Source organism: Chamaea fasciata, unplaced genomic scaffold (assembly GCF_029207755.1).
Source record: "Chamaea fasciata isolate MVZ Bird 193981 ecotype frontalis unplaced genomic scaffold, bChaFas1.0.hap1 SCAF_6, whole genome shotgun sequence".
NCBI lineage: Eukaryota > Metazoa > Chordata > Aves > Passeriformes > Sylviidae > Chamaea > Chamaea fasciata.
The window spans coordinates 36053465-36079089 of NW_027094091.1; the positions used below are offsets into that span (position 1 = coordinate 36053465).

Consider the following 25625-nt stretch of genomic DNA (forward strand, 5'->3'; position numbering starts at 1 on the left):
GCTGCCAGTATGAGTCAGGCACTGAACATCTTTTTCTCAGTGCACATGAAACACCTTGCAACAAGGTCGACAGAAGCACCATGCCAAGCAGCAAATTCCTTGTGGCACTCGTGCATAACACATCTTGAAATTTTGCCCCGCATCAAGACTTGAGTGTTTGGCCAGTGTAGAAATCCCATATTTCAGCCTGAGAAATCTGTGCAGCGTATGTGCACTCCTCCCCACACTTCAGGAAGCAACACGTCCTGTTGCACATGCAGCATTTCATTGCTTTGCCTATTCACAGTAAATCTGACTTGCAGAGGCTTTTCTGTGCATGTTCCCAGGGACTGGGCAGCACATGGGCAGTAGGTCCATTAGACAATCCCCAGAAGTGTAAGTCTTACTGTGCAGGCATGCGGTGACTTCATCACATGTGCATAATAAATATGATGCTCTCTTAAAGTGTTGGGCTGACTATGAGGGCTCTTGCAGTCTTGTGGTTATCACCAGGCTGTATACAACCTGTTGTAGAGCATCCTGGGCAGAGAATCCGACCTGCTGCAGCTTCCAAACAGCTTGAAATTGTAACAAATGTATGAATTTATCAACATCTGCCCAGACAATGTTTCTGGGCTGAAAAAGAGAATGTGTTCAGGAAATCCAGCCATTTGGTAGCCTTTAGACTACAAAGCCTAAATTTACTAAGTTGTCCCTGAAGTTCATAGTCTCCTCTTGAACACTTTCATTCACACCCCTTTCCTCACCGTGGGATAAGTGACCCTCTACCCCCATCTCCATGGTCCAAACACCACCTCAGGCAGTAAAGGAAGCTGGTTTTTTCCTAGTTTGGATGACATTTCTGAAAAATATGTGATTTTTTAACATCAGTGGAAGAATTGGCAACCATTGCACTCAAATAAATACCCACAACACTTGTTCAGTGCTCTGACTAATTATAAAGTAAGAATGATTTGCAGGCTGATAAATATTGGCTTGAGGATTTAGGCACTTGTATTTTGGCTTGCCCAAAGTGACACACCTTGCCCAAAATGGCAGAGAACCTCTGGAGCAGAACTGGAATGCCCCAAGCTAACAATTCTGTTGCTCAAGAGACCAAGTCATTTTCATGCTGTCTCCTGTGTGCATTAAACTTTTCACCAGATTTTTAATGCTATTCTTGGTTCTATGGCTACATGTATTAAGGGATTAGGCCCAAAAGAAAAAAAAAGGAAGAAAATTCTGTGTTAGAGCTGGTGAGTTCACCTTTCTGATGGAGTTTGTAGCTGTGGAAACAGTTACAAAACTGAAAAATTCTCACAGGAGTCACTCACCCAAAAAAACTCTGCCTCTTCCACAGACTAGCTTTCTCATCTTGACAAAAATTTGTATCTCAGGTGTAGGACTGAACTTGTCTGGCAAGCTGTGCTAGAGTTACAGTCAGTGGTTTTATCTGCAGCATCCAGAGGTCTTTGACCATCATTGTGCCACTCCCCAGGAAGCCAGCAAAGACTGTTCATGGTAGGTAGGAGGTACTGGTGCAGAGACCTGCTGATACTGTTTTAATTCATGTGGGAGATAGCAAAGCCCTGTGTAGTTGAGGGACCACCTTCCACAAGATCAGGCAGCCAGAAGAAATATTAAATGGTTATGTTCGGCACATTTTTAATGTCTCTGGGATTACTCTCCACCAACAACACCAGATATGGTGGATTATCCAAGGACTGAGGAGTTACACCATTGGGATTGGAAAGGGGGCCCACAGAAGGAGAAGCAGTGGTGATTTTTTTATTTCATCACTAACACCAGTTTCACTGCATCATTGAAAAAGAGAAGCCAGACAGTGGATGTGTGATTCTCAAGTTGGGAACAGTCTTTGGTGCCCACAGTGGCAACCTTATTAGAGCAACCATAGAACTGATAGAACTTACAGCAAGGGCCAACCAGGCTTCAAATAGGAAATGCTGTAAAGTAGCTGCCATTGAGCTGGAACACAATAATTAGGTGGATACAGAGACCAGCATCTCAGTGCCCTGTGGCAGGCACTGATGTGAGCAGGCTTGCCAAATACAATCCTACCGGGCACATCCCGGGGAGGAGCAGCTTAAGCCTTAGCTTCAGCTCCTCACTCACTTCCCCTACTTCTTCCAGTTTTAACACCATATCCTCTTCCCATGATTCAGATCTTATCTAAATCTTTCCTGTCCTTTTCCTGTAGTACTTTTACCTTTTTCTTCCGTCTTCTGTCTTTGCTCTTTTCTCTCTTTATTCTTATTTCCTTTTCCTTTTTCTGAGTCAGTTTCTATCTCCAACTCTCTCTTCAAAGTCTGTAATTTCACTACAACTCAATAAATTTATTCTTTGCTGTTCCTTTCAGGTTACACTTTAATTATAAGTTTGACTTTCACCAGAATTCTTCATTTCTCTCTTTTGCATCCTCAAGTCACATTTTTTAAATTCTAAATCATCATACTCTACCCAGTTTCAAATGCCACCTTCTTCTCTACCGCCATGGTATCTGTTCATCTGTTTATGCCTCACTCACAACCTGCTCTGCTACTCCACCCCCTCAGGTCTTAAAGCAAAGGAAACAGCATGCCACGATAAATTTCTGCAAAAAACTTCAAAGCTGTTATCAAGTCCTCTGCAGTTTTCTTCTGTATCTTCCCCATCAGGAAAAATTTATCTGTGGCCTACATTTTCTAACCTGTTGGTAGTCAAGAACTCTAATTGCTCAAGAAGTCTAAGCCAAAGGCAATTTTGCCATGGAACTGGTCAGGAATCCTATCTATTTTCTATCTAGAATTGAAGGGGTTTGATTACCACAGGTGTGTTCTGCTAGAAATGTTCTGTAATAATCATTCTGTCACAAAATTAAAAGTAGATAGAGAACAGGGAAATACGGATATTATTCTGACCAGATTGTATGAACTTGGTAAAACAAAACTTTGAAGTATAAAGGTACTTGCAAGAAATTATCTACAAACAAATTCCAAGTTTGCAGCTTTTCAATTGCATATCTTTCCATGGAGGATAAGAAAAACACCTGTTCATACACCTGGAGTTTTGGAGTCCCTTCTCAGAGATGCCATGTATAGTGTTGATTCTTATACTTCAGTCTATCTGCCCATAACATGACATGATTCCATGGAAATGTTGGAAGAAACCAAATATTTGACTTCTCATCCTGATAGAATCTTGAGTGCAATCCTTGCTTTCTAAAAATCATTCAATAGATCAGATGTATTTGATTATCTCCCCCAAAACTCCTTAGGAATACGCTTTATCAAGTCTTGTGGGTGAAAAATGTTTATCTGTCTGTGTCATATTCAACCACAAAATTTTACCCTTTCTCTGTTCTTTCTCTCTGATATCAAATATTTGCCTTGGTCTGCCATACATCTTTTCTAAAACTAGAAATGAGGAGAAAAATCACTCATCTTTCCTCATAGAATTCTTGCAGTTTGACAAGAAATTCTTTGGCGTGTAAGGAAGCCCTTAATCCTTGTTGATTTTTTTTTTGTGAAAGGAAACTCCAACAGAGTGTAATTTCTGCATTTCTCTCAGATGAAAGCCTGATCAAGAATTAAAATTCACATTCCTTTTTGAAAAGAGCAATGCCATTTTTGTGCATTCAGACTGCTTTGTTAGAAATACAAGGACTAGATTTGTCCAGATAGAAGATACACCTGCTTACAGGAGAATGTGAATTTTATGTTTATTTATGCTGCATAAAAATGGCACAATTAGCAATGTAAATATGAATTATGCTTTTCTGTCTTAACTATATAGAGGGTAAAGTGAAAACTATATAGAAGGTGAAAGTGTAATTGGATTATGGTTTCATAGTGATCATAAGGATGTTTTTTATCTAGAACTGCATGTCAGTAATAACTGTAGAAGCTGCTTACAGTATGAGGATTAAGAAAATGCTAGACGATCAAGAAGGTAGTTGCCTATTTGCAGACCAAACACCAGACACCAGTTATAAATAACAGTTCTCTGCTTGTAAATGTCTATCTTCTCTTTCATTTCCATGGAATAGCAAACATAGTGTGCATAGGAAATAACAAGACTGAAATTTGAGGAAGAGTGGGGAGAGGCTAGTATTAGGTTGGGATGCATACCCAGGTCTTCTGCTGTTTGCCAGATGGATTTCTCAGGGTAGGTCCTTCAGCAGAGAGGAGGACTGACTCCATGGCACAAACTTTGTTTCCTGCTCAAGAAGCCTGTACACACACTGTTACAGCAAATCCACCAAACAGATTTGACATAAACTGGTGTCGACTTGGACTAACAACACAGAAATAAAAGGCTCCATTGTCTATTCATGGTCTCACAAACTATTAACTCCCACTTGAATTGTTCCATTAGATTCCCACTGTAAAATCTTCAGTTTTCTTTTGGTCTTTCCCCTTCACTTTATCCAATTGTTTGTGCAGGATAGGATTTTAGACATGTAGCATTTTAAGCTGAAAAGGTCTCTTCTAGTGGAAATTTAAATAGATTGTACTGCAGAAAAAGATCTCACAGAAAGTAGGTGTTGTGTGCTACAGGGAGTGCAGTCTTTTTCTGAGTCCAAATTATTACTAAAGATTTGAATGGACACTAAGTAACAGAAGAAATATTTAGGAAAATATTTTTTAGTTCTTATAACATTGATTCTTTGGTAGGCAGCTTTCTTGGTTTATGAAGTAACCTAGCAAGTGCTGTGCTATAAATTACAAAGTACAGTACATAACACTCAGGGTAAGGGCAGTTTTGTTATTATGACTGCCCAAGATCTGATAAACTATTATATCTGACTTTATAAACACTTTATTAAATATCACACTATCACAAACACAAGAATGTTGCATTAAAACAACTTGAGCAATCCAACATCCACTTTTTGTCATTAAAAAAAGAAATATTCTCTTGATTAGTTTCTATGAAGCATAATATCTGTAAAATAAACAAGATAATCCTTGTGTAAACAGCACAGGGTACATAGAGCACAAAAATGGATAGAGGCACAAAGAACATTCTTGGCTCTAAGACCTGAAAGCAAATTTCGGTTTCATTTAATCTAGTTTAATAATACTTTTAATTGTAGTATTTTTAAGTCACAGCAAAAAACTTTTCTATTTTTTTAACTGTATCTAGGTTTGTTTTGGGTTTTTTTTCAATTGAATCTATCCTCCTAGGTAACATCCCCATGACTGCAATGAATCTGTGTGTTCATGTGCTACTTCAGACCTATCTCTAGATTTCAACATTTGAGTTTTGACTGGCAACTCTTTTTCTGTTCTTCATATATCAAGGAAATAAAATGTGTATCACCCACCCTCAGAGTATGTGTCTGGCTTATAGTCCACTGGCAACGCTTCTTAGTCCAGACAAGAAAAACAACCAGTGTCCATAGACATAAATATAAGAAATACATTTGTCTCATACTCAGCTGTTCCCCTTCCATAAGCATTTCCTTCAAGTCCGATATAGCATATGGATTTTACTTTTTTTTTTCATTATTGTAATCTACAGTTTTGAAGGCACAAATCGTTTAGATGTCTACAGTGACTGATATCTGAATCTGAAATACTCCATGCAAATGTTACTTAGTGAAAGTCCTTGTGGCCAGATGGAATGAAGACACTCGCTTCCACAAAGACAATGATCCATGAGAATCCCAAGGAAGCGGCATCAGATGTTTTTCAAGAGCTATATGGTTTGCAAAGATTGTTAATCCTGCCAGATCCCCACATGCCTTTTGAACTAGAATACTGGTTAAGATGTAAATACTGAAAGGAAATGTCTAGATCCTGTTCTGGGCTTTTTTCAGATTCCTACATATATGTATATATGTACGTGTTTGTGCGTTTATCAGCTTGTATAGATTATAAACAATATTAAAATTTAAAGTCCTTTAAAGGTTTTTTCTTATAAATAAGTTCATAGCATCCACCCTATAAATATCAGATTTCCTTCTGACAGCAACCATGGGAAGGTATAGTGGCGGTCAGTATTTTAAATGGCCTGGAGGTCTTCCAGACCACTGGCAGAGAACCTGTCTCCATACTCTCTTACATATTATGCAAAGGAAGAACAAATTCTACACAAGGCACAAAAGTATTTGAACTCTTTTTTAAAAGATAGATAGGCATTGAGGTAATTGGGGTCTTTTTATTTAGTTTACACTAAGAGATGTTTTGTCTAAGTCTCCACTTACACATAATTTCTCATACACGCAGATTTACCCAGTTGCAGATTTCTAAGGAGTCTGAGTAAGAAAAGGACATTAACTGCTATCATTCTGGGTAGCACCATGCACACTCCTGTGTCACACGATGCTTTCATAATCATGCACCACCTACATGTAGTTTAGGGAAATGTCCTCCCCCTGATTATCTTCCATTTTTCTTTATTCCCATATCAACAAAATCAATACTTCCCATTTGCAAGCCCCCGTTTGGTGGTTTTTCTCTATTTAGAGTCAGCCTGACTGGCAAAAGTGACAAAATATCTCATGGAAATACCACAGCACTCTACCTTTGATATTGGTGGCACTTATGTCATTAGCAGAGCAATCAGTATGCTGTGTGGTAGTCAATACACATCATTAGTCATTCTTAAACAAGCATGCCCAGTTCAGCTTCAATGTAAGAGAAGCTGACGCAAATATCGCAGATATTCACAGTGATTTTTAAGGGGCATGCAAAAGGGAGCAGCTTTCTCTCACGTGGCTTTGCAGAGGAATTTCTAACCCACCGTGCCTTTAATCAGGATTAGGCGATAGCATCTGAAACACAGGCAGCTGGGGCTCCATTCTCTGCTCTCCTCAGCTGCAAAACTGTGTTGGTGAACTGATAACAGACAAGCACTTAAAAACCTATTGCAGGCACAAACTCCTCTCTTCAGGAGCATTCTTGGCGAGACGGGGGTGAACCTTGCCCAGTATGCAGGGCAATAGGACTCCCATTACCTACAGAGGTATTAGAAAAGTGTTCCCAGATGAAAGCCTTTATCCAATTTCAATTGTCCACTGAACAACAACATTAAGAGCAACATTGTTCCATTTGCTTCTGTGTCAAACAATACGACGACTGTTCAGCATTACATTTTGTTTCCCCGAGTAGCTGAAACTACTGTGGGAGTAGAGAAGTATTTGCATCCAGAAAATCTGCATTCCTCAAAGCAGATGTTTTTAATTTTAATAACATCGGCCTATAGAAATTAATATCTGAAATATTCTGATCACTGGGTGCATGTTGCTGTTTAGGAGTAACGGTCTATCGTAGTGGGTTAGCAGAAAACAACAAGAGCAACCAGGAGAAATAAACTTCTACTAACTGTGCAACCTAGAAACAATTTTGCTTTTTATTTTTTCTTTGAAAACCACTTTAAATGTCCTCCTGTGCAGGAGAAGGACATTTTCTGCACTGTAGATGTGCCATATTATAGACCCATAGGCCCATACTTGGGAAATTGCACATGTAAAATTTTTTGTAGTGTGTGCCTTTACTTTTCCACACATGCAGCCCAGATGTGTGCGTGCACATATCACACGAAATGGGCATGTACTGTTTTTACAAGCTAGGACATATCTTTATGAATCACACACAAATGGAGTAGAGGAAGCCCTTTGTGGACTCCAGGGTATGCAGGGCAGAGTCCCTGGACTCCAGGTAAAAAATGGTGTATGCATGTGCAGTACTCACTTTTCCCACTACTCTGTCCGTATTGCAGACTGCAGGCTAATGTAGCTGTCCTTGAAGAAACTGCAAAAAAGTGCTTGCAGTCCTTTAGTGCAACAGAATGGAGCTCAGTCCAGGCTGTTTTTCTCAGTGAAAAACAGTAAAACCAGCGTGCACTCTGGTTTGCCTCCCTGGGCAAGACTGGTAATGGTAGATAAGCTAGTTTGACTGTGAACAAATTTTTTCCACCAACAGTAGGCACATGCAAAACTTCAACTCATACAACTAGGCACCAATCTGATGAAAAGTTGGCTTAACCAGAACTACTTGTACTGATGAAGTTTGTATTTGTGAGTTTTAGTGATCCGTCTTCTTGCCATGGATGTCTTTTATAGATGTTGTTCCACATGTTATTTGGATTGACATATCTGAACTGATCTTTCTATAATCTTTCTTAATAAAATCAGGGCTCTGAATCCACTTGCCTGTTCTATTAAAAAAAAAAAAAACACGCACACACAGGAAAAAAAGCAGTGTGACTTTCATTTAGCTGTCTGTGAGAAAAAAAATCAACTAAAAGGACTTATTTGAAAAGAATATGTTTAACTGCATACGCTGCATCTGCATTCTGCTTTCATAGCTGTTGGGCTTCAAGTGACCAGTCTTTTAGAGTGCCATACTGCATGCATGCATGTGTGCTGAGATAGGAAAAGCTCAGCACTGTGTGATGAGTGAAGCAAGTGTTTCAAAATCTACACTTCCAAATCACTGCAGCCCAGCAGCAGACCGCTGGACCTACCAGATTTTTCTTCATCTCTGGCTGACTTAATCTGGATCTAAGTGCACAGGGTAAGGAATATCAGGATTCAATCATAAGAAAGAATGAAAACAAGGCATGGAGACAGATTTAAAAAATAAGCTTAGCATCTTAGGTGCAAATATATTTGTATTATACAAAACAATTTGGGGATGTATTAATGTTTTGGGGTTTTTTTACAGTGGAATATGACTCTGAAAAAACATATTGGGTTTAAACATATTAGGTTTAAGTCCTCACAGCAGAACCTGCACTTACTTCAAAGAACATTAGACTCTTTAACACTTGGAAATCCACCCCCTGAAGTACCTATCTTTATTTTAGCATGCAAACCATTCCTAAAAATAAAAGAAACCCTTCAAAACTAAAGCTGTAGTTTAGCTCTATGGATGCATCAATTATCTCAAACCTTAATAGTATTAGAGTCACTAGAAAGAAACCAGCCTAATGTGCTCATTCTGAAATAAGAAGGTGGAAGGTGGAGCATTACTTCTGACTAAAAGTTTTGTGTATCAGTAAACTCTGAAAGGGTAATGCCAGTGGCACCATAAATATTCAAAGCATATCCGTGAAGTGATCAGATATAAACTCATTGCTGGCATGAAAATCTCAGGGAATTTTGTCATTGAGCTGAGGGGCACAGGGTTGGATTTCTGTGTTTCAGGGAGGGCTGGGAAGGGGAATATGGGTTATTCTTTTCTGTGTAGTTATCTTTAGATGTACCTGCAAAATAGCTGAGTCATAAAACCGTTGAATCTCTCCTAAAGAGAATCCATAAAAAGAGATTTATTGTCATATTTCCTTTTTGTGTTGCACTGTTCCCCTCCATCATAAAATATTCTCCTCGGTTTATAGCAAAGCAAATACAGCAGCTTAGTTCATAAACGCCAAATTCTCTGTTACACTCCGGCTTTCAGGCATAATCGAATTAGCGGCGATCTGTGTAGCTGCCGCCGCCCCCAGCCGCAGTAGCAAAGCTTATCGAGACTTGGTGTGTGCAGAGGGGTCGTTGCGCAGTGACCGAGGTGGACCCGCACCAGCCCGCAAGTCTGCAGGAACCCGTCCAAGCAGTTCCAACTTTTATTCTTCCTGACGAAGATTTAAAGCGGCTCTGTACAGCAGTCAAACAAAAATAATCAGCTGTGGAAAATATAACAAATCATGAGAGCAGTTTAACAGAGAGAGAGAGTGAGCCAGTGCCGCAGATCAAACCGACTGCTCGGACTGCCCAGCCTGGGGACAGGCGGGCCTCCTGCCTGGTCCCTGACCCCGCCGTGAGGGGGCAAGGCGGCGCTCGGGGAAAATCCCGTCTGCTGAAGGGAAGTTTGTGCCTTCTGAAGTTCGTGGCTTCAGAACAGACGTTGGGGGCGAAAAAAAAATCAGTACTTTGCCGGGGAGATTCCGTGTAATTTTTTGGTTTTGACCGAGATCACTCTCTCAGCGGCTCCCGCGGGCGGTCCCGTTCAATTCCCAGCCCAGGGAAAGGTGTCTGCGGGGCTGTACGGCACAGGCGGGAAGGGAGGGGCGGGCGGGGGGCGGCAAGAGGAACTCGCCCCAGCGTGCAGGTAGCCACAAGCCAGGCTGTAATTACAAAGCAAACAAGGGTGAAATATTGAATCGGCCTCGCCCGTGACAAGATCTGCGCTTTTTGCCGCCAATTTGTTTGTGGAGCGCTATTTAAAGGCGCTTGATTGAGGAAACGTTGAAAATAGCAGTTAGGGTTTCCCTAATGAGACCTCTAGAGGAAAGCAGTGGCATTCAGGGGGCTACATCAGGAGGAGGGGTAACTCTTAACCCTTTCCAGCCGCCCCCAGCCCGCCGGGGCTGCTCCCGGGCGCGGCACAGCCCGCGGGGCGCCCCCGTGGGGTGCGATGGGCAGGGGGCCAGCCCGCCGCCTCCCCCTCGGCCTTTGGCAATTCCAGCACCGGTGGAAGGGGTGCATTTCCAGCACTGGCGGGAGGGCTGCATCGCCAGCACCGGCGGGAGGGGTGCCGGCGGCCCCGCCCGGGCAGTGCCGGGCAGGGCTGAGCATCCCCGGCGGCTCCCGGAGGAGCATCCCACCGCCCCTTTGATGTACTGGGTCGGATCGCCGTGTGGCTACGGGCTGATGCTTCAACCCAGTAGCCCAAAAGCGGGCCGGGAGGGGAAAAAAAAATCAAAAAGGCCCTTAGAAATCCCGAAAAGGCAGGGAACGTATTGAGTTAATAACGAGATGTGTCACAGCAACACGCACTGCGCGGGGGCCTGTGACACTCCTTTCCTTCTATCCATGGCTCCCATTTCTGTTGCTGTGTGAGCCTGCCCCCACACTCATTCTCGCAACCTCGCACACGCTACGTGCCCAATTAGAGCCTGTCTGAGCCCCGTATTACACGCGAATGAGACCTCCGGTAAAAACGTCGATAATACTTTGAAAGGCGCTAATGCCTGTGAGGGAACGCGGATCGCAGCCCGCTTCTGCAGGCTGCTTTCTCAAAGTGCTAACACTTGAACGACAATGGTATCTCCCCGTTCTCAATTTAATAAATCAACCTTAGCTCCGAAAAACGGGGCTTTGCAATGAGTTGCCTGCAGCCTGTGGGGCCCTGGCATCTTACCTAGAGCATCTGATCGCCCCTCTTCCCGGCCGCCGAATCAGCCTTTGCTCACACATGAACCTCAACCTGTTGATTGTGTGTGTATATATGTATATATACACCTGGACGGGGATCAAAATAAACTTTTAGGGAATACCTAATAAAAAGTGAGCATTGTCTCTCCCTAGAGGAAAGAAAAGGTGAGCTGCAGAAAAACAAAGTGTTGACTTAGTAAAATAAGTTCTGCAGGATGATATAAAGTAATTGTTTTTGTTGTCGCATTTACACCCACTCCTTTTGGCCGGGGCTCCGTTTCCCTCCAGGTCTAGGGAGGTACATGACACTCACTCCTCCATTTTCTGTCTTCTTAACTTTCCTGAAAAAAAGAGTAAATAATTTTTTTTCCATCTAAAGCGCAGCAAATAAACATTTTGTGCATCCACAGATAGGCTGTATCATCTGTACGAACAAATTACGGTACGCGGCCATGCGTTTCTAGTAAAATCTCCTGTATTCTGTTTACATTATGCCATTTCTGTTTGTAATTATTTTATTTTAATTTTATGTCACTTTTAACATAAGCCAGACTGGTTTTCCCTCCGTATTTTGTACACAACGCTCTCTTTCTCGATAAGATGTTCTGTCCTATCTTTTCGCTTTTTTTCTTTTAAAAAATGTTTATAGTTCCCCACGAGCAATTCTCCGATATTTCGCTCTTGCATTTTAAGGACTTGTCCCTGTCTTGCTTTATTTGTTTGTGTGAAATTTAGTTTGAAAGGAGATCAGAGAGAGCAGGAGGGGTTTGTAATAAGAGAATGACCAAGTGACCTAAAGGCTGATTATATGTCATTAACTGGAGACTTGGTGTATCCAAATTACCAAAAAGACCTCACTCAGCCAGATCAATTACACCGAGATACACATATAGGAATTGCAGTACGGGCTGATGCTTGCAACAAGTGTGCAGCCGACTTTTGTAGGACTCAGCTGCTGCATTTTCGGGCGAAAATGCCGCAGCAGGCCCCGGGCAGGCGGGAGTGGGGTGCAGTGCAGCAGGTATACGGGGCGGGGGACACCGGCCGGACGACACCGACATTTTGGGGCGTATAGTTAGGGCGAAATTGCAGCTAATTTTCACTGCTCCAGAGGGATTTTTCTCTTAAGCCAAGCGAGGTTACCTTTGATCTATGAAGGCTTCTTAAACCCCAGCTTCGTTAAATGGGGACTTTCCATGAAGAATGGCAGTAGAAATGTTGATTTTTGTTAACCTAAACACAAAACGATGCCAGCCTAGCCTTCTTCTTCCTCCACCGTCTGAACTTCAGATGCTGGAGGACAAAATATTCGTTAAGGAGGGCAATTACATTCGCTAGCTATTTCATCAGAGTCGAGCTCAAGAGCAACTTGAGATGTTCCTTCCCGGGAATACAAACAAGTATTACATGGAAAAACAGCGTGTTTGTCCGTATGTGTGCGTGTTAATTACATGCGTGCATGCATAGGAGATGCATATAACAATTCCAATAAATAGAGACACACTGTGTTCACTGCAGAATTTTGTAGTGCCTTTATTACCATTTTTCTGACAAAGAAGGGGTCTTGGCTAGAATTCGTTATGTTTTTCTTTTCTTTCCCTGATTCCTGTCTAGGGTCTAAATGCAGCTCTGGATGCTCAGTCACAAATACAAGCAATCCTCGAATAATTGCTTGCACATGCAGTGGTAAAACGCGTAGGGTCCCGCGCTCACTGCCAATCGTTGCGACTTACGAAATGGTCAGTGTCTTGGGTTTTTCTCATCCCTGATTTTTTTTTCTTTTTTGTATACACAACGGCTGCGAGATTATCATGCCTGAAATATGTGGACGTTCATTACCGATAACAGTAACGTAAACCAGGGTTCCTCCACCTCCAAGGGCAGCGATTGATTCGGACCTGCTGGGCCCGATCCCGCCCTCTGCCCTGGGCGTTGAAATACAGGTTGTGCGAGCACAAGAGAGGGTGCAAGCCAGGCCCATTAGGCGCAAGTCCTTTTCATTAACCCGCACTGACAGGTTGACCTCCAAATCATATTTCTCCGTGCCTCTTTTCAAAAATCCCTTTTCTTGCGTGTTTATGTTCTTTCACGAACTCCTAAGCGACGCCCCAGATATAAGATCTGCCGCATCCCTGAGACACGGGATGCTCCAGCACCCCCAAATCCATCCGAGAATGATACCCCTTTCTGATACGTTTGTTGCCGGGTCAATGACATCATGCACTCTATAAATTCAAATCCGTCTCGGCTTTTCAAGGCGTGCAACGGGCGGCTGAGCGATGTGGTGGGCAGCCGGGAGAAAGGAGTGGGAATCGGCACCCCGGTGCTTAGGGAGCTGCGGGAAGGACAGACGCCGAGGGGTCTGCCCGGCTAGGGCAGGGCCTCAAAAGTAGAGGACGGGGTGCCCTTGGGGTGCTTTTGTATATCTGCTTTAATAAAAATTATGGAGGGAGATCCCGGGGCTGCTTCATGGAGCAGGGATGGGTACGACTGGCGTCGGTACCGGGCACTTCAGTGACGGCTGCGGCCCCCGCCGCTGCCCTGTCCTCACTATCGTGCCACGGATTTCGGACGCTCCTCAAAAGAAAAGTGCGGGGAAAAAAAGCAGATGAGCGGGCTCGCTGCCCAGGCACCGGTGAGGCGCCTCTCTGCCCCTGGCCTGCTCCTCACAGGGCCTGGCCTGGTGTGGTCCCAGTGTTCCCAGTCAGCCAGCCCGGGAGACCCCAGCAGATGTGGGTTTCCGACCACCCAGAGTCGGCATCTCTTCCCCGTTTCCATACGGTTTTCCCCGACTGATTCGGAGAAATTAGCTTAATTTGCAATTTAGCTTAATTCACACAAGCCCGGGGGGAGGAGGGGGGAGCACAGCTCTATTGTTCTGTTATCCCAACTCCCACCCTAGTCTCGGCCCGGAGGAGAGAAGTGACCTGGCGATAAGCGGCCCGGCGGCGACTGAGCGCCGGGGCAGGGCAGCGGGTGGCCCCGGCGGCGCGGAGCGGGCGCCCGGCCCGCCGCCCCCCGCCGTGGGGTCCGGCCCCGCTCCCCGGGAGCAGTGGGGCACCCACCGGGAGGCAAGGGCAGCCCCTTCCTCCCGCTCGGCCCCGCGGAGGGCTGCGGGGCTGGAGAGGCAGCAATCTCAGGGCAAAACCTAACGACGCAGCCCCACACACTGACTCCCGAAAAAACAAAATAAAATATATTTTAAAAAGCGGGTAGAGGAAGAGAAAAGCAGCCACGGCACACTCTCCACCAAAATTTCTTTATTATAGCAAGCTAGGAGAGTCCTGTTTGGCAGCAGAGTCCGGATAAATCGCCGCCTAAAATGCAACTATTTTGGCAGGGAAATTAAGTGACATGAGACCAGTGTTTCTTTTTCTTTTCTGGTTGTTGTTTTGGTGGGTTTTTTTTTTTTTTTGGTTGGTTGGTTGGTTGGTTTTGGGGGTTTTTTTTGTTTTGGTTTGGTTTTTTTCCTGGTGTTTTTTTTTTTCACCATATGATTCGTGCACGAAAAAAAAATTCTAATCAAATCGGTAAGTGTAAGATTGGCAAAATGATGGTGCTTTTTAGCGGACTTTGGGTATAATGTTGGGAAAGGTACTTTGAGCTGCGGCATTTTTCAACGCGTGGAGCCAACAGAAAAGGCTACAACCCATGATCGGAAATCCTGAGTATTTAAAATCTGAGGGAGGACAAGAGAGTTGCATTTGCTCTAAAACTCGCTTTATAAAACCCATAAATAACTGCTGAGATAAGAGGAAAATATACATATACATATGATCCTTCTGGGTGCTTTATCTAGAGATCCTTTTTCTCCAAAGTTAATTAAGCAGTCATGATGCTAGCTTTGGAGACTGGTGTTCTGATCGATATCTCCTGTATACTTTATTACTTTTTCTCTGTCTCATGTTTTCCGTTTCCTTCATCATTGGAGATGTTATCGGAGCGGCCGTAGTGTCTTGTCGCAGAGACTGCCACAGTTGCAGTCTAACCTGCAGTGTATCGGAAAGCTCGTGCACAAACAGGGAGAATGTAAAGAAACACACGCCCATTTGCAAGCCAATATGACTTTCCGGCATTGACAACGTCCACTGCTTCTACCCATCAGGAATATACCTCAGTAAAACAAAGCTGGAGAAACGCTGCAGAAACTGAGCGGATTTCCAGGCTGCGCCCTGCAGACATCTCATCCCGAGCGGCAGGGGCACGCTGCCTGGCCGCAGGGGCTCTGCCTGCACGGTCTGCCCATTTTTAAATGTAAGGCCTTCCTTACATTTAAAAGTCCACACTGCAGACACATTCTTTCCTTGGGATAGCACAATATATACACGTGTGTTTGTGCATATATAGATGCAGATATCCATCAGCTGTTACAAGCATGTGTGTGTACGTATAAGATATATGTGTATATACATCAATTCTACATCTGGACTAGTTTTTCACTTTCGTACTCAGTTTACACCCAGACGCTCACGCATATGTGTATATGCTTATAAAAACCTACGTCTGCATGTCTGTGCTCCTCTCTCGGTCCGACTCTACACTCCCCGTCCTGCCGAACCACGGGGCTGGCACTCTTCTTCGCCTTCAGTATTTCCCCGACGAAGCCAGCCCCCCGGTACCGCAGCAGGCTGTTCCTCGGCTGACGGCCTCATGTGCGTCCACTCCTTGCAGGACATTCCCCGCCGAGAGCCGGCAGACCCACTCGCAAAGTCCCCGGGTCCCAACAAGCCGCCGTGAACCGTCGGCAGCCCTCTCCACGCCGGCACCGCCCGAGCTCAGTCTGCCTCCTCTCCCCGGGCATTGAGTTGATTTTCGCCCTCTTCCCACCACCCAGCGCTTCCCCACCGCCTCTGCAGAGGGGTCGGAGAGCGCACTGAGCTGCTGCAGAAATTGGACCACAGTTCTTGCTGCCCTCTTTCGCAGACTCCTCCATCCCTATCTTTCTCCTTCTTTAATTTATGACGTCTCAGCTCCTGTTGACACAGTTTTCCACACTGCCTATATTGTAGAACTGCATTTCAATATACGCCGAATCAGCCTAGGCGTCAGCTAGCACAAATAAGGGTGGGTATTTGGTATTTCGCAGCTATTTAGTAACGTTCGGCTCCACTTGAGGATGACAACAAATGCACCTCGCCTCCGAGTTATTCATGAATTACAGCTTGAGATACTTTTTTTTTTTTTCTGTAATATTTTCAAGCTTACTAAAGCGAGGCACCTAAACAGCTACAGGAGGTTTCCTCCCTGGCCTGGCCGTCAAGAAAACATTTAACTACTCCCTTTCGATAACTAAACCTGCTTTCCGCAGATGCTGGTCTTTTTTATTGCAGAAGCAGGAATGCTGAGAAACGTTTTATATATTTGTTAGTAAAAGCTAGAAAATTAGCTCGGAACATGCTGTAAAAAATATTCGGTTACTTACCGACCATACCAGTTCGAGAAGTACGAAACCGATTTCAGGCGCGAGTCACTCGGGTGAACGCTGGTGGAGGTGCATAGGCGCAGGCAGTAAGCTGGAAAAGAATCAGTCAGAGTCGGACTTACTGTTAATGTCTCAAAACAATTGTTTCAAAACCATCCCCGTCCGACCCCCGAGCGCTCCTCTCCCTCGGTCAGTCAGCAGGCGCGCAGCCGGAGCCAGCCCGCGCTAACCGGGTGGCAAGCCGGGTGACAGGCAAGGCAGAGCAGCTTCGCCTCCCTCCTCGCGGAAACCAGTGGTGTAGTGATGTGTATTAACCAGCAATACGGGTACAAACCGGAGCGCTGCTGGGGCATGCCTGTGGCAATCGGGCATCGATGAAGTGCCCTCCCAAGCCGGTTTTGTTCCCCTACCGGACCGGCACAAAGTACTTTGCCAAAGCAACCTCAGAGCCTATCCTGCTCTCACACAGACTTTTGCCAAGAAACTTCTTGGATCCATACTGTACCTGGTTTGAGATTATCCGATATCTAGGTTTTAATGACTTGGGGGGGGGGGGGGAGGATTGTTGTTTGGGTTTTTTCTTTTTTTTTTTTTAATGCAGATTTTACTGTAAGGCATCTGCTAAACACTTGCATTAACCTCTGCCTCCATGATAATTTTTCCCCCCTTGTTTTAATTACATTAGGGATACGGAGGGGCAGCCAATCCTAAAAGAGGAGCTCGGCAATTAGCAGACCGAACATCAAAAAGTTTTATTGCGGAGGGCGACGGACTCCGCCCCCGCCCCGGCCATTGGCGGCCGCCGCTTCTGACGACATATATTAACCCGAGCGGTCCTAAACATGTAGCTGTACATGGAGATCGGGCCTGGGAGCCCTGCCGGTGCCCCGCGCCGCGCCGAGCCCCGCCGCCGCCGCCCGCCGCCACCGCTCCCGGCCGAGCGGCGCGGATGCCCCAGAGGAGCGCCGGGGCGCTGAGCAGCGCGGCGCGGCGGGCAGAGATGCGGGCGCCCGCCCAGCACTGACGGGCCCGCCGCCGAGCAGGGCAGAGCCAGCGCCGCCCGCCCGCCCGCCCCGAGCCGGGGGCGCATGGAGGGGGGCCGCGTGTAAGTACCACCCGGCCGGGCCGCGAAGGACTTGGAGAGAGCGGAGGGAAGCAAGAGGCAAGGAAGATCCCAGGCTGGGAAGCCAAGCCATTTTGTTTTGGTCGACATCTCTCCATAGCGCTTTTTTTTTTTTTTTTTCTTTTTTTTTTTTTCTGTGCGCACTTCCTCGAAGACCCGGCCTCGGGCGAGAAGGAGGAGGAGGTGGAGGCACAACGCATGAGCGGCGGCGGCGGCGCCCGGGGAGGGGGGACCGCTCGGGCACCCGCGGGAACTTTGCAGCAGCGCCCTATGGAGAGGCAGCGGGCAGAGGGGCAGTGCTGAGGGGTGAGCGGCGGGCAGCATCTCCCGCCGCTGCGACGGGGGTGGGGGGCGGGCGGGGAGGGGAAACCTTTGTTTTGGGGCCCGGGGGGGCGGGGTGGGGTGCTCTAGGGAGCGGGGATGAGTCTAGTGGGCGGCTTCCCCCACCACCCGGTGGTGCACCATGAGGGCTACCCTTTCGCTGCCGCTGCCGCTGCCGCTGCCGCCGCTGCCACCCGCTGTGGCCACGAGGAGAACCCTTACTTCCACGGCTGGCTCATCAGCAGCCACCCGGAGATGTCCCCCCCCGACTACAGCATGGCTCTGTCCTACAGCCCTGAGTACGCCAACGGGGCGCCGGGCATGGACCACTCCCATTACGGGGGGGTGCCGCCCGGGAACGGCCCGCCCGGGCTCGGGGGGCCCCGGCCGGTGAAACGCAGGGGCACGGCGAACCGCAAGGAGCGGCGCAGGACTCAGAGCATCAACAGCGCCTTCGCGGAGCTGAGGGAATGCATCCCCAATGTGCCCGCCGACACCAAGCTCTCCAAGATTAAAACCCTCCGTCTGGCCACCAGCTACATCGCCTACCTCATGGACCTGCTGGCGAAGGACGACCAGAACGGGGAGGCGGAAGCTTTCAAGGCAGAGATCAAGAAGACAGACGTGAAGGAAGAGAAGAGGAAGAAAGAGCTGGTCAGTTCTTCGGGACGGGACGGGGCGGGACGGGGCGGGGGAGCCGCGGAGGGGAGGCTGCTCGGATCACCCGCCGGCGCCCCATCCGAGCGCGCCCGGCTTCTCACCGGGGAATGTCCAAAGGGGACATCTCGGTCCCACCCGTCTCTGGCCGTAGCTGAAGGCCATAAGCGTAACCGTGCACAGCCGCGAGCGGCCGTCGGCATTCGGATCCGACCCGGCGGCTGAAAGCAGTCGCGGGGGAAAGGCACCGCATAAGGGCCCTCCGGGGAGGTTATTCCCGGGCTGCTGCTTGTCCCGCATCCCAAACCGTGGTATCGCAGGAGGCAAGCCTCTGCTCTCTTGAATGAAAATCTGGAGGCATGATTACCTGCTAAGCCCAGTCCAGCTTTAAGCCCTCGGCAAGTACGAGGTTTGCAGCGAGAGGCTTTCCTGCCTCTGCACTCGGCGCTTCAACTTTTTTGATTTTTAATGCGAAAGTCGATTTGGACGAGGCAGCGCAAGCCAAATTTCGTGTAGGCCCCATGGCGTGCTCGCGTGTGATTGATTCCCCCATATGTTAGTGGCTGCATGTCCGATGTTTTACCCCGGTACGTGCCAGTGCCCAGCTTCTCCCCGCAGTCAGGGAGGGGATAGTGTAGGGGGGGTGCTTATCGTAATCCCCGTGGATGGCTGGCGCCTCTCAGCTTCCAGCCCCGCGCTCCGGCCGCGACAGAGCAGCGGGGTGGCACGGAGCGGGAATCGGTCTCCGCCGGGGACCCCGGGCGGTCGCGCACGACGCGAGGCCGCTCCCACGGGCGGCGGCTTCTCCCGCGGCGAGATCCCGTGGAGGTCCCCGTCATGTCTCTTGACGCTCCCAGGCCTCGATGAGCTCGGGTCTCCTCGTAGTTTTCGATCTCGAAGCAGAGCAGATGAGACCTAGAAAGGGGAGGTATATTTTTAACCTTTTTTTCTCTCTTCTCCCCCTTCTGTTTCTCTCCTCGCATCCTGTCTCCCCAGAACGAAATCTTGAAAAGCACAGTTAGCAGCAACGATAAGAAAACCAAAGGGAGGACTGGCTGGCCGCAGCATGTCTGGGCTTTGGAGCTCAAGCAGTGAGCACGGCAGGACTGGAGGAGCCGTCCTCTTAGTCTCGGTAGTGAGCTCTCCTCCGAGGACTCTTTGTATTTGGAATCATCCAGTTTATTTATGTGCAATTTCTCCCCCAACCCCCCAAAATGTGGATATTTGAAGGAGAGGGAAAAAGCATTCCATATATGAAGAGGAAACTCCAGCTTGGTAAGGGGTAATGTCTCTAAATGTTTTGTGAATGTTATTTGCTCTGTATAAAACACGTGGGGAAAACAACCATAGAAAAGGAAAAATCATCCCTCCCTGGCATTAGTGTGTATGTGAAGTGTATCTTTAATACTTGGCCTTTTGGATATAAATATTCATGGGATTATAAAGCTATATTTCAACAGAAGCAGTTGCACCAATGTTTCGATTGACTCGGTATTTAGTGTTGTAATTTTGTTGTGGTTGTTCGGTATTTGAAAATGTTTTCAACAGTTACTGGTTATGTGCACTTCCGTCCGTAAGGGAAAAAGTGGAATCTAATTAATATTGAAGGTGTAAACGTTGTAAGTACTCAATAAACCACTGTGTGTGTTTTTTACAAAACAAAAGAAAAAAAATAGAAAAAGGAAAAAAAAGAAAATCCAAATCTTTTTATGTTTTATACCTCAAAATGTTTTGAATAACAGCGTTGTTTATGGCTTTTTTTTTTTCATAATATTTAAAATATTCGGAAGTAAACTAAATTATAAAGACGGCTCCTAATTTTATTTTTAAACAAGTGACTGAATGAAAGGAGGGGTAGAGGGAGGGATCTCTCAGCCCCGTGAGTGTTGTACAGAAACAGAAACTCCTTAACAGTTCATCTGTATAGGAATTCCATGTGGTGGTGTTCTCCACGCAGGAGACCTACTGCGAACGGGAAATGGACAAGGGTGCAAACCCCGGGCGGGTCAGGAATAGCAGGGATGCGCGGTTTTCGTGCCGTCGGAGCCCGGGCGGCGGCGGTGCCAGGCGCGGGCCCGGAGCGGGGGCGGCTTCCCGGAGAGGGGCCGGAGGCAGGCGAGGGAGGCTGCTGAGCTTTACTTGGAGTGATTATGTAGCAGGTAATTTTACGTCAAGGAAGAAAGAGTGAACAAGGCAAGGGATTTGCGGGGGTCTGGGGGGGTAGGGGGGGGGACGGTTTGCTGTAGGGAATATGTAAGATTTACAATGAGCTACGGTGAACTTAATATTAACTTTGTGGTTCCTAAAACTCTCCTGGGTTGCACGTTTCCAGTACGCCACAACGAGTATAATTATTTTTAACCTTTTTTATCCAGCTGCAAACGGCAGCAGCCCATGCCCTGGCTCTCTTTAGTACGTTCATTGCTTCACCAACAGGATCTCACTTCCCTTAAATATTTCGCCGTCTATCGACTCCTTTACAAGGGTTCCGGTGCCAATCTGGTGACTTTTCTGCTCCCCAGTACCAGGGCGAGCTGCAGAGTTCAACGCTGGGAAATGCGTGACATGCTTCTGTATTGTAGACACGCAAGGAAAAAAAAAAAAGTTTTCTCTAAAGGAAGCTGGTCTAGATATTTTTTTTGTTCATTCCTGATTAAGGGCAAGGTTTCCCACCTTTTCCATAATAAAATTAAGGTTCGTATTTTAAATTTTTATGTAAATCACCTCAACTTAAACCAAGCTGGCTCTCTCTCTCTCAGGGCTGCATACCTGCTGGCCTTCCCATGCCACTGCGCCTAAAGAAGTGGCTCCCAACAAGACCCAGCAGTAAGCGTAGGTAGATGTGCAATTGCCCATAAAAAGATAAGGGAGCCCCTGCGCCGCTTCGCCGCCCGTGCTGACAGTGGGGAGGTTGCGGGGTTACAACAACCAGACAAAAGAGATGTGCTCTCCTTCCCGTCGGGTCAGGCAGCCCGGCTCTGCTCTCCGGCGTGAGGCTGTGTTTACAGACACTTGCCTCTGTTTATAGCACTTGGAGAGAAGAATCTACCCCCTTGTTTGCTTTTCCTTGCCTATTAGTTGCCCAGCTGATGAACTGGAGCTCCACGCACTCTGCGTTCCCTGCTCAAACAATTTTTTTGTTTTGTTTTGTTTTTTGGGGGGTTTTTTTGTAGCGGCACAGGAAAAAGTAATAGGGGTGAGGGGTGGCTGTGAATGGTAGGGCACATCATGGGCCGCCTCTTTGCAGATACTGTGTCTTCCCCCGACCGAGTCACCGGGTTGCAATTCCTCCGGGGGATGCGTGGTAGGGCCGGCGGGCGGCTGCGATATCCAATCTCCGAATAGCCTGCCCATTATTTCCCCATGAATAGTTTTCCGGTTTTGTAGCGTCAGTTTATCAGAACCGAGAGCCCCTCTGAATCCGCTAAGGAGGATCTCTTAATTGCTCACTAACGAGGATGTTGCTATTTTCTCAGGAGCAGCCATTCCAGCAGCTAAATCACAGGAGCCCTAGACAGACCGGAGCCGACAAAAATGTAGGTTTTGACGTTAAAAGCTAAATGGGGAAGCAAAAGGTAAATTGATGGTAGATGGGGATGTCAGTGCCCTGGCCTCAGCTCTCCGCCGGCGGAGCCAAGGCCTGATAACAGCGGAGCTCTGCGCCCCGCATCTTTCCCGCGCCCGGGGGCATCGGCATCCCGTATATCTGTCCGGTAATTCCTCGAGGCCAAAATATTTTTGGGAGCTTTTGCCGAGATTAAAGGCACGTGAGAGGAGGGATAGCATGCTTTCCCACTCTGCAACTTTTCTCTGTGGGTGCAGGAAGGAAGAGAGAAGGGAGGGCAGCGCAGAAAGCAGCCGGGTCGCCGAAGCCCAGTCCCCTCAGATTGTATCACGGATCCGTGTTTTAGGCTTGCAGACTCGTCTCAAGGCTAAGGGAGCGACACCCTTTGCTCTCTCTCAAGAAAACGCAGCATTTTAATTTTTTTCTCCCCTTGAAAAGGAAGGGCAACAAAACTCCCCCGGGTGACATCCCGCCTCCCCTTCCCTCCCAGGGAGCGGCCCCTCAGTTCCCCGGGGTGCGGGCCTGCCTGCATGCCCGAAACAGAGCGGTGGCCCCCTCGCAGGGAGGCGAGGACCTCCCCAGCGGCTGTGTGTCCCCTGGGGGCCCCGAGGCAGACAGCAGCGTGGATTTTTAGATGTCGTCCGGATTTTGGAAAGCAGGGACGCAGCGAGGGGCCGGTTTTGTGCTCGGTTGCTGGCAGCGTGCCTATCAGCCGCTGGCAGTACTGAGTTTTGGGGGATTCTGCAACATGCGAGAGCTCGTTGCTATCGGATGTGTATGCCATGCCTGCACTCAGGCAAGCAAAAGGGGAAAAAAATGTGGCGGGGCTTTTTTTCCTTCGTTTTGCTTTGTGTTGTGGTCTGGGGATTTTATTTTTTCTCACATACTCCCCCTTTCCCCCGTGGTTCCCGGGAGCTCTTATTTGCCTCAAAATATTATTGCAATAATTATTTCTCGTTTGATATCTGTGTCAAAGAAGTGCAACGAGGTCTCTCGGCCAAGTCAAAGACACCCCCAGAACAGGCGCCGGGCCATACGCGGGGTATAAACAAGCCTTGGGGATGCCGTGCAGACAGAATGAACTTGAAAGGTGGGCAGGGAGGTGGGGAGAGAAGCTTAATAATAAATCCTCTAAGCAAAATATCCTCCTTTTGCGCTTGGAAACCTAACCTTAATCCTCCTTTTTCACACGTACTCGCCCAGCGACTCACAAATGCCCCCAGAAGAAATCTCCAAGTAGCGATGGGAAGGAAACGCATTCCGCACGCCTACAGACATAATCCCCTCTGCTGTAACGAGGGGCTTATCAATGTTTTATATAGTTTTAATTTGGGATTTTTTTTCTGCGGGCCATGAAATATGTGCCTTTGCAAACTAGTTCCGATCTTTTCTATTTCTAATTGGCCAATTACTGTTCAGCTGTTTCAGCTTGTCACATACAATGGAGAGTAAAACGGAATTGTTATCTGAATTATATATTCACATAAATTCTAGCAAAGCCGGGCGATGCGCGAGGCCAGCGGATTTCTGAGGTTCGCTGCACCTCCCTCTTCCCTGTCCAAACTAGCGTGGTGTGTGTCTCCCTCTTCCTCAGTTTTCCCTCCCCCCAACCTCATTTTCCTCTAGAAATACTATTGCTTTGATGATGCGATTTTAGAGCATTGATTACAAATTTATTCTCAGACACTATATAAGTCTTTATATCTGCTATTAGAGACATCTGGGAATGATTAGAGCCGTCCCTCCCCCGGCTCTGCTCTCTCTATCTTGCAGCGAGGAGCTAGAGACATGTTGACGTCAGATCAGACGGCTCGGAGCCATCCTGCTCTCCACTTGGGTGTAATCACGGCGACGCTTTCCAAGCCCCGGCCCGGCCGCGGCCGCCAGCTGGGATGAGGGTGCAGTGGGACGCGGCGCTGCAGCCCCGGGGCTCCTCGGTACAGCCCAGTTTTGAACCCAGAAGGCTCTGGCTCTTCTGAGTTTGCCGCCGAGGTTGTTTGTTTATTTGTCTGTTCGGGAGTTGGAGAAAGCAAAAGCGGTGCATCCTCGCGGGCGGGGTTATTCCCCCTAGCCCCCGGTCCAGCGCTTGCTTTATCTCAGCCCGATTTCTCCCGGCGCATTCGCTCACAGCGCTCTCTTCCAAAATAAATATCGAGCCATCCAGATTTCCACCTTATGTCCTGGCAGGGAGAAAATAGCCAAAGTGCGACGCTTATGCGCGGGCAGTCGCGGCGAGCCGACACCCCGTTATCCAAAGTGGTAGTCAGGTTTAGAAAGAGCCGGGAGAGTTGGAGGCTGCTATAAAACAAGACGATTCCCTACCCAAACGGCGGTGCTGCTGGCAAGGAGATGGCTTTGCACCTGCTATTAAATTCTAATGAATCGCCTCTAATAGAGAGTGGGGGCTGGTTGACCGTAACGCTGAACGGCCAGCGTGGAAGTGTTCGCTCAGCGGCACCCAAGACCACGTTAGATACGTTTATTTTCACGAACTTTTTACTTTGCATTTTTTTTCGTATCACTCTATTTTTTACTCCTAAGGAGATTAAAAAATAAATAATTGAATAAATACAACTTAAGCCTCCACTGGCTGCTCGTAGTCTTGAACGGCTGACACTTGTCCAGCTGTACATTATAATCAGTGCTACTACCAGGACGGAGGGGAGGAGGGGGGGGGGGGAGTGGTGGACGAGAAAGCAGTTGATCTCGTCTCCAGAGGAAAAAGATAACGTAAAACAATTTATCTGAAGGATTAAATTCTCGCGGTAAAGTACGCTTGCCAGGAGGAGGGAGAAAATAAAAAACAAAGCCCCGTGTGACCCTAAAAATAAATTTAAAAATACTTCCATTTCTTTGTTCCAGCAGAATAAAGTAAAATAAACCCCCTAAGATACCGCAATGCTCCTCTGTGTCTATCTGTAATCTCGAAAGGAAAAGGAACATTTCCTTTCTGAATCAGTGCAAACGTTATGCTGTGAGCTCGGCTTCCCACCACAGCCCAGGGGGTCGGGCAGAAGTAAGTGAATTTTTAAAAAGCTGTGAAAGGAAAGGAGAAAAAAAAAAGCCGAAAAATAAGACCTAATAGCGACAAAAAAAATCTATTTCTGTCCTTTATGGGAGACCTCTGGCTGGTGACTGCTCTGTGGCAGGGCTGAAGCTGTGGCCCCGGCACCTCTCCCCGGGGAGTCCGCTGTCCTGAGGCTGGAGCCGCGCGGATCCTGAGGGAGAGGGGGCCGTGTCCTGCGGGCCCGCCTGGGCAAGGGGCGAGGGACGCTTGCAGCCTGGAGCGGCCTTCTGGGAACAGCAGTAATGTGTTAGAGAAACAATGGAGATCAGCGGGCCCGCGTCTCAGAGCCCTTCGTTTGCTAACCGTGGAGGCTGTTCAAAGCAGAAATAAGCCCCTCCGTTGCCAAAGAACTAGGGAGAAAAATGTACAGTTCTACTTTAATGCGGAGCA

The 25625-nt window shown here is 47.4% G+C and overlaps 1 protein-coding gene and 2 long non-coding RNA genes across 5 annotated transcripts; 2 read left to right on the plus strand and 1 right to left on the minus strand.

Moving 5' to 3' along the window:
• Positions 1–4807: 4807 nt before the first annotated feature.
• Positions 4808–17702, minus strand: LOC136291172 (uncharacterized). 3 transcript variants are annotated; one of them, XR_010721444.1, is made up of 4 exons: positions 17008–17702; positions 16503–16593; positions 12224–12373; positions 4808–11421 (listed from the first exon to the last, which is right to left on the minus strand). It is a non-coding gene; the product is annotated as an uncharacterized lncRNA (long non-coding RNA). The 3 variants fall into 3 exon arrangements; XR_010721445.1 differs by lacking the exon at positions 17008–17702 and adding an exon at positions 16837–16999; XR_010721446.1 differs by lacking the exon at positions 17008–17702 and adding an exon at positions 16733–16786.
• Positions 17703–18026: 324 nt separating this feature from the next.
• Positions 18027–20299, plus strand: HAND2 (heart and neural crest derivatives expressed 2). The gene is made up of 2 exons (XM_066185967.1): positions 18027–18600; positions 19600–20299. The coding sequence occupies exons 1-2, from the start codon at positions 18046–18048 to the stop codon at positions 19696–19698; spliced, it is 654 nt and encodes a 217-aa protein (XP_066042064.1). The 5' UTR covers positions 18027–18045; the 3' UTR covers positions 19699–20299.
• Positions 20300–20847: 548 nt separating this feature from the next.
• LOC136291177 (uncharacterized) lies at positions 20848–24823 on the plus strand. Its single transcript, XR_010721448.1, has 3 exons — positions 20848–21435; positions 22080–22139; positions 23145–24823. It is a non-coding gene; the product is annotated as an uncharacterized lncRNA (long non-coding RNA).
• Positions 24824–25625: the final 802 nt, after the last annotated feature.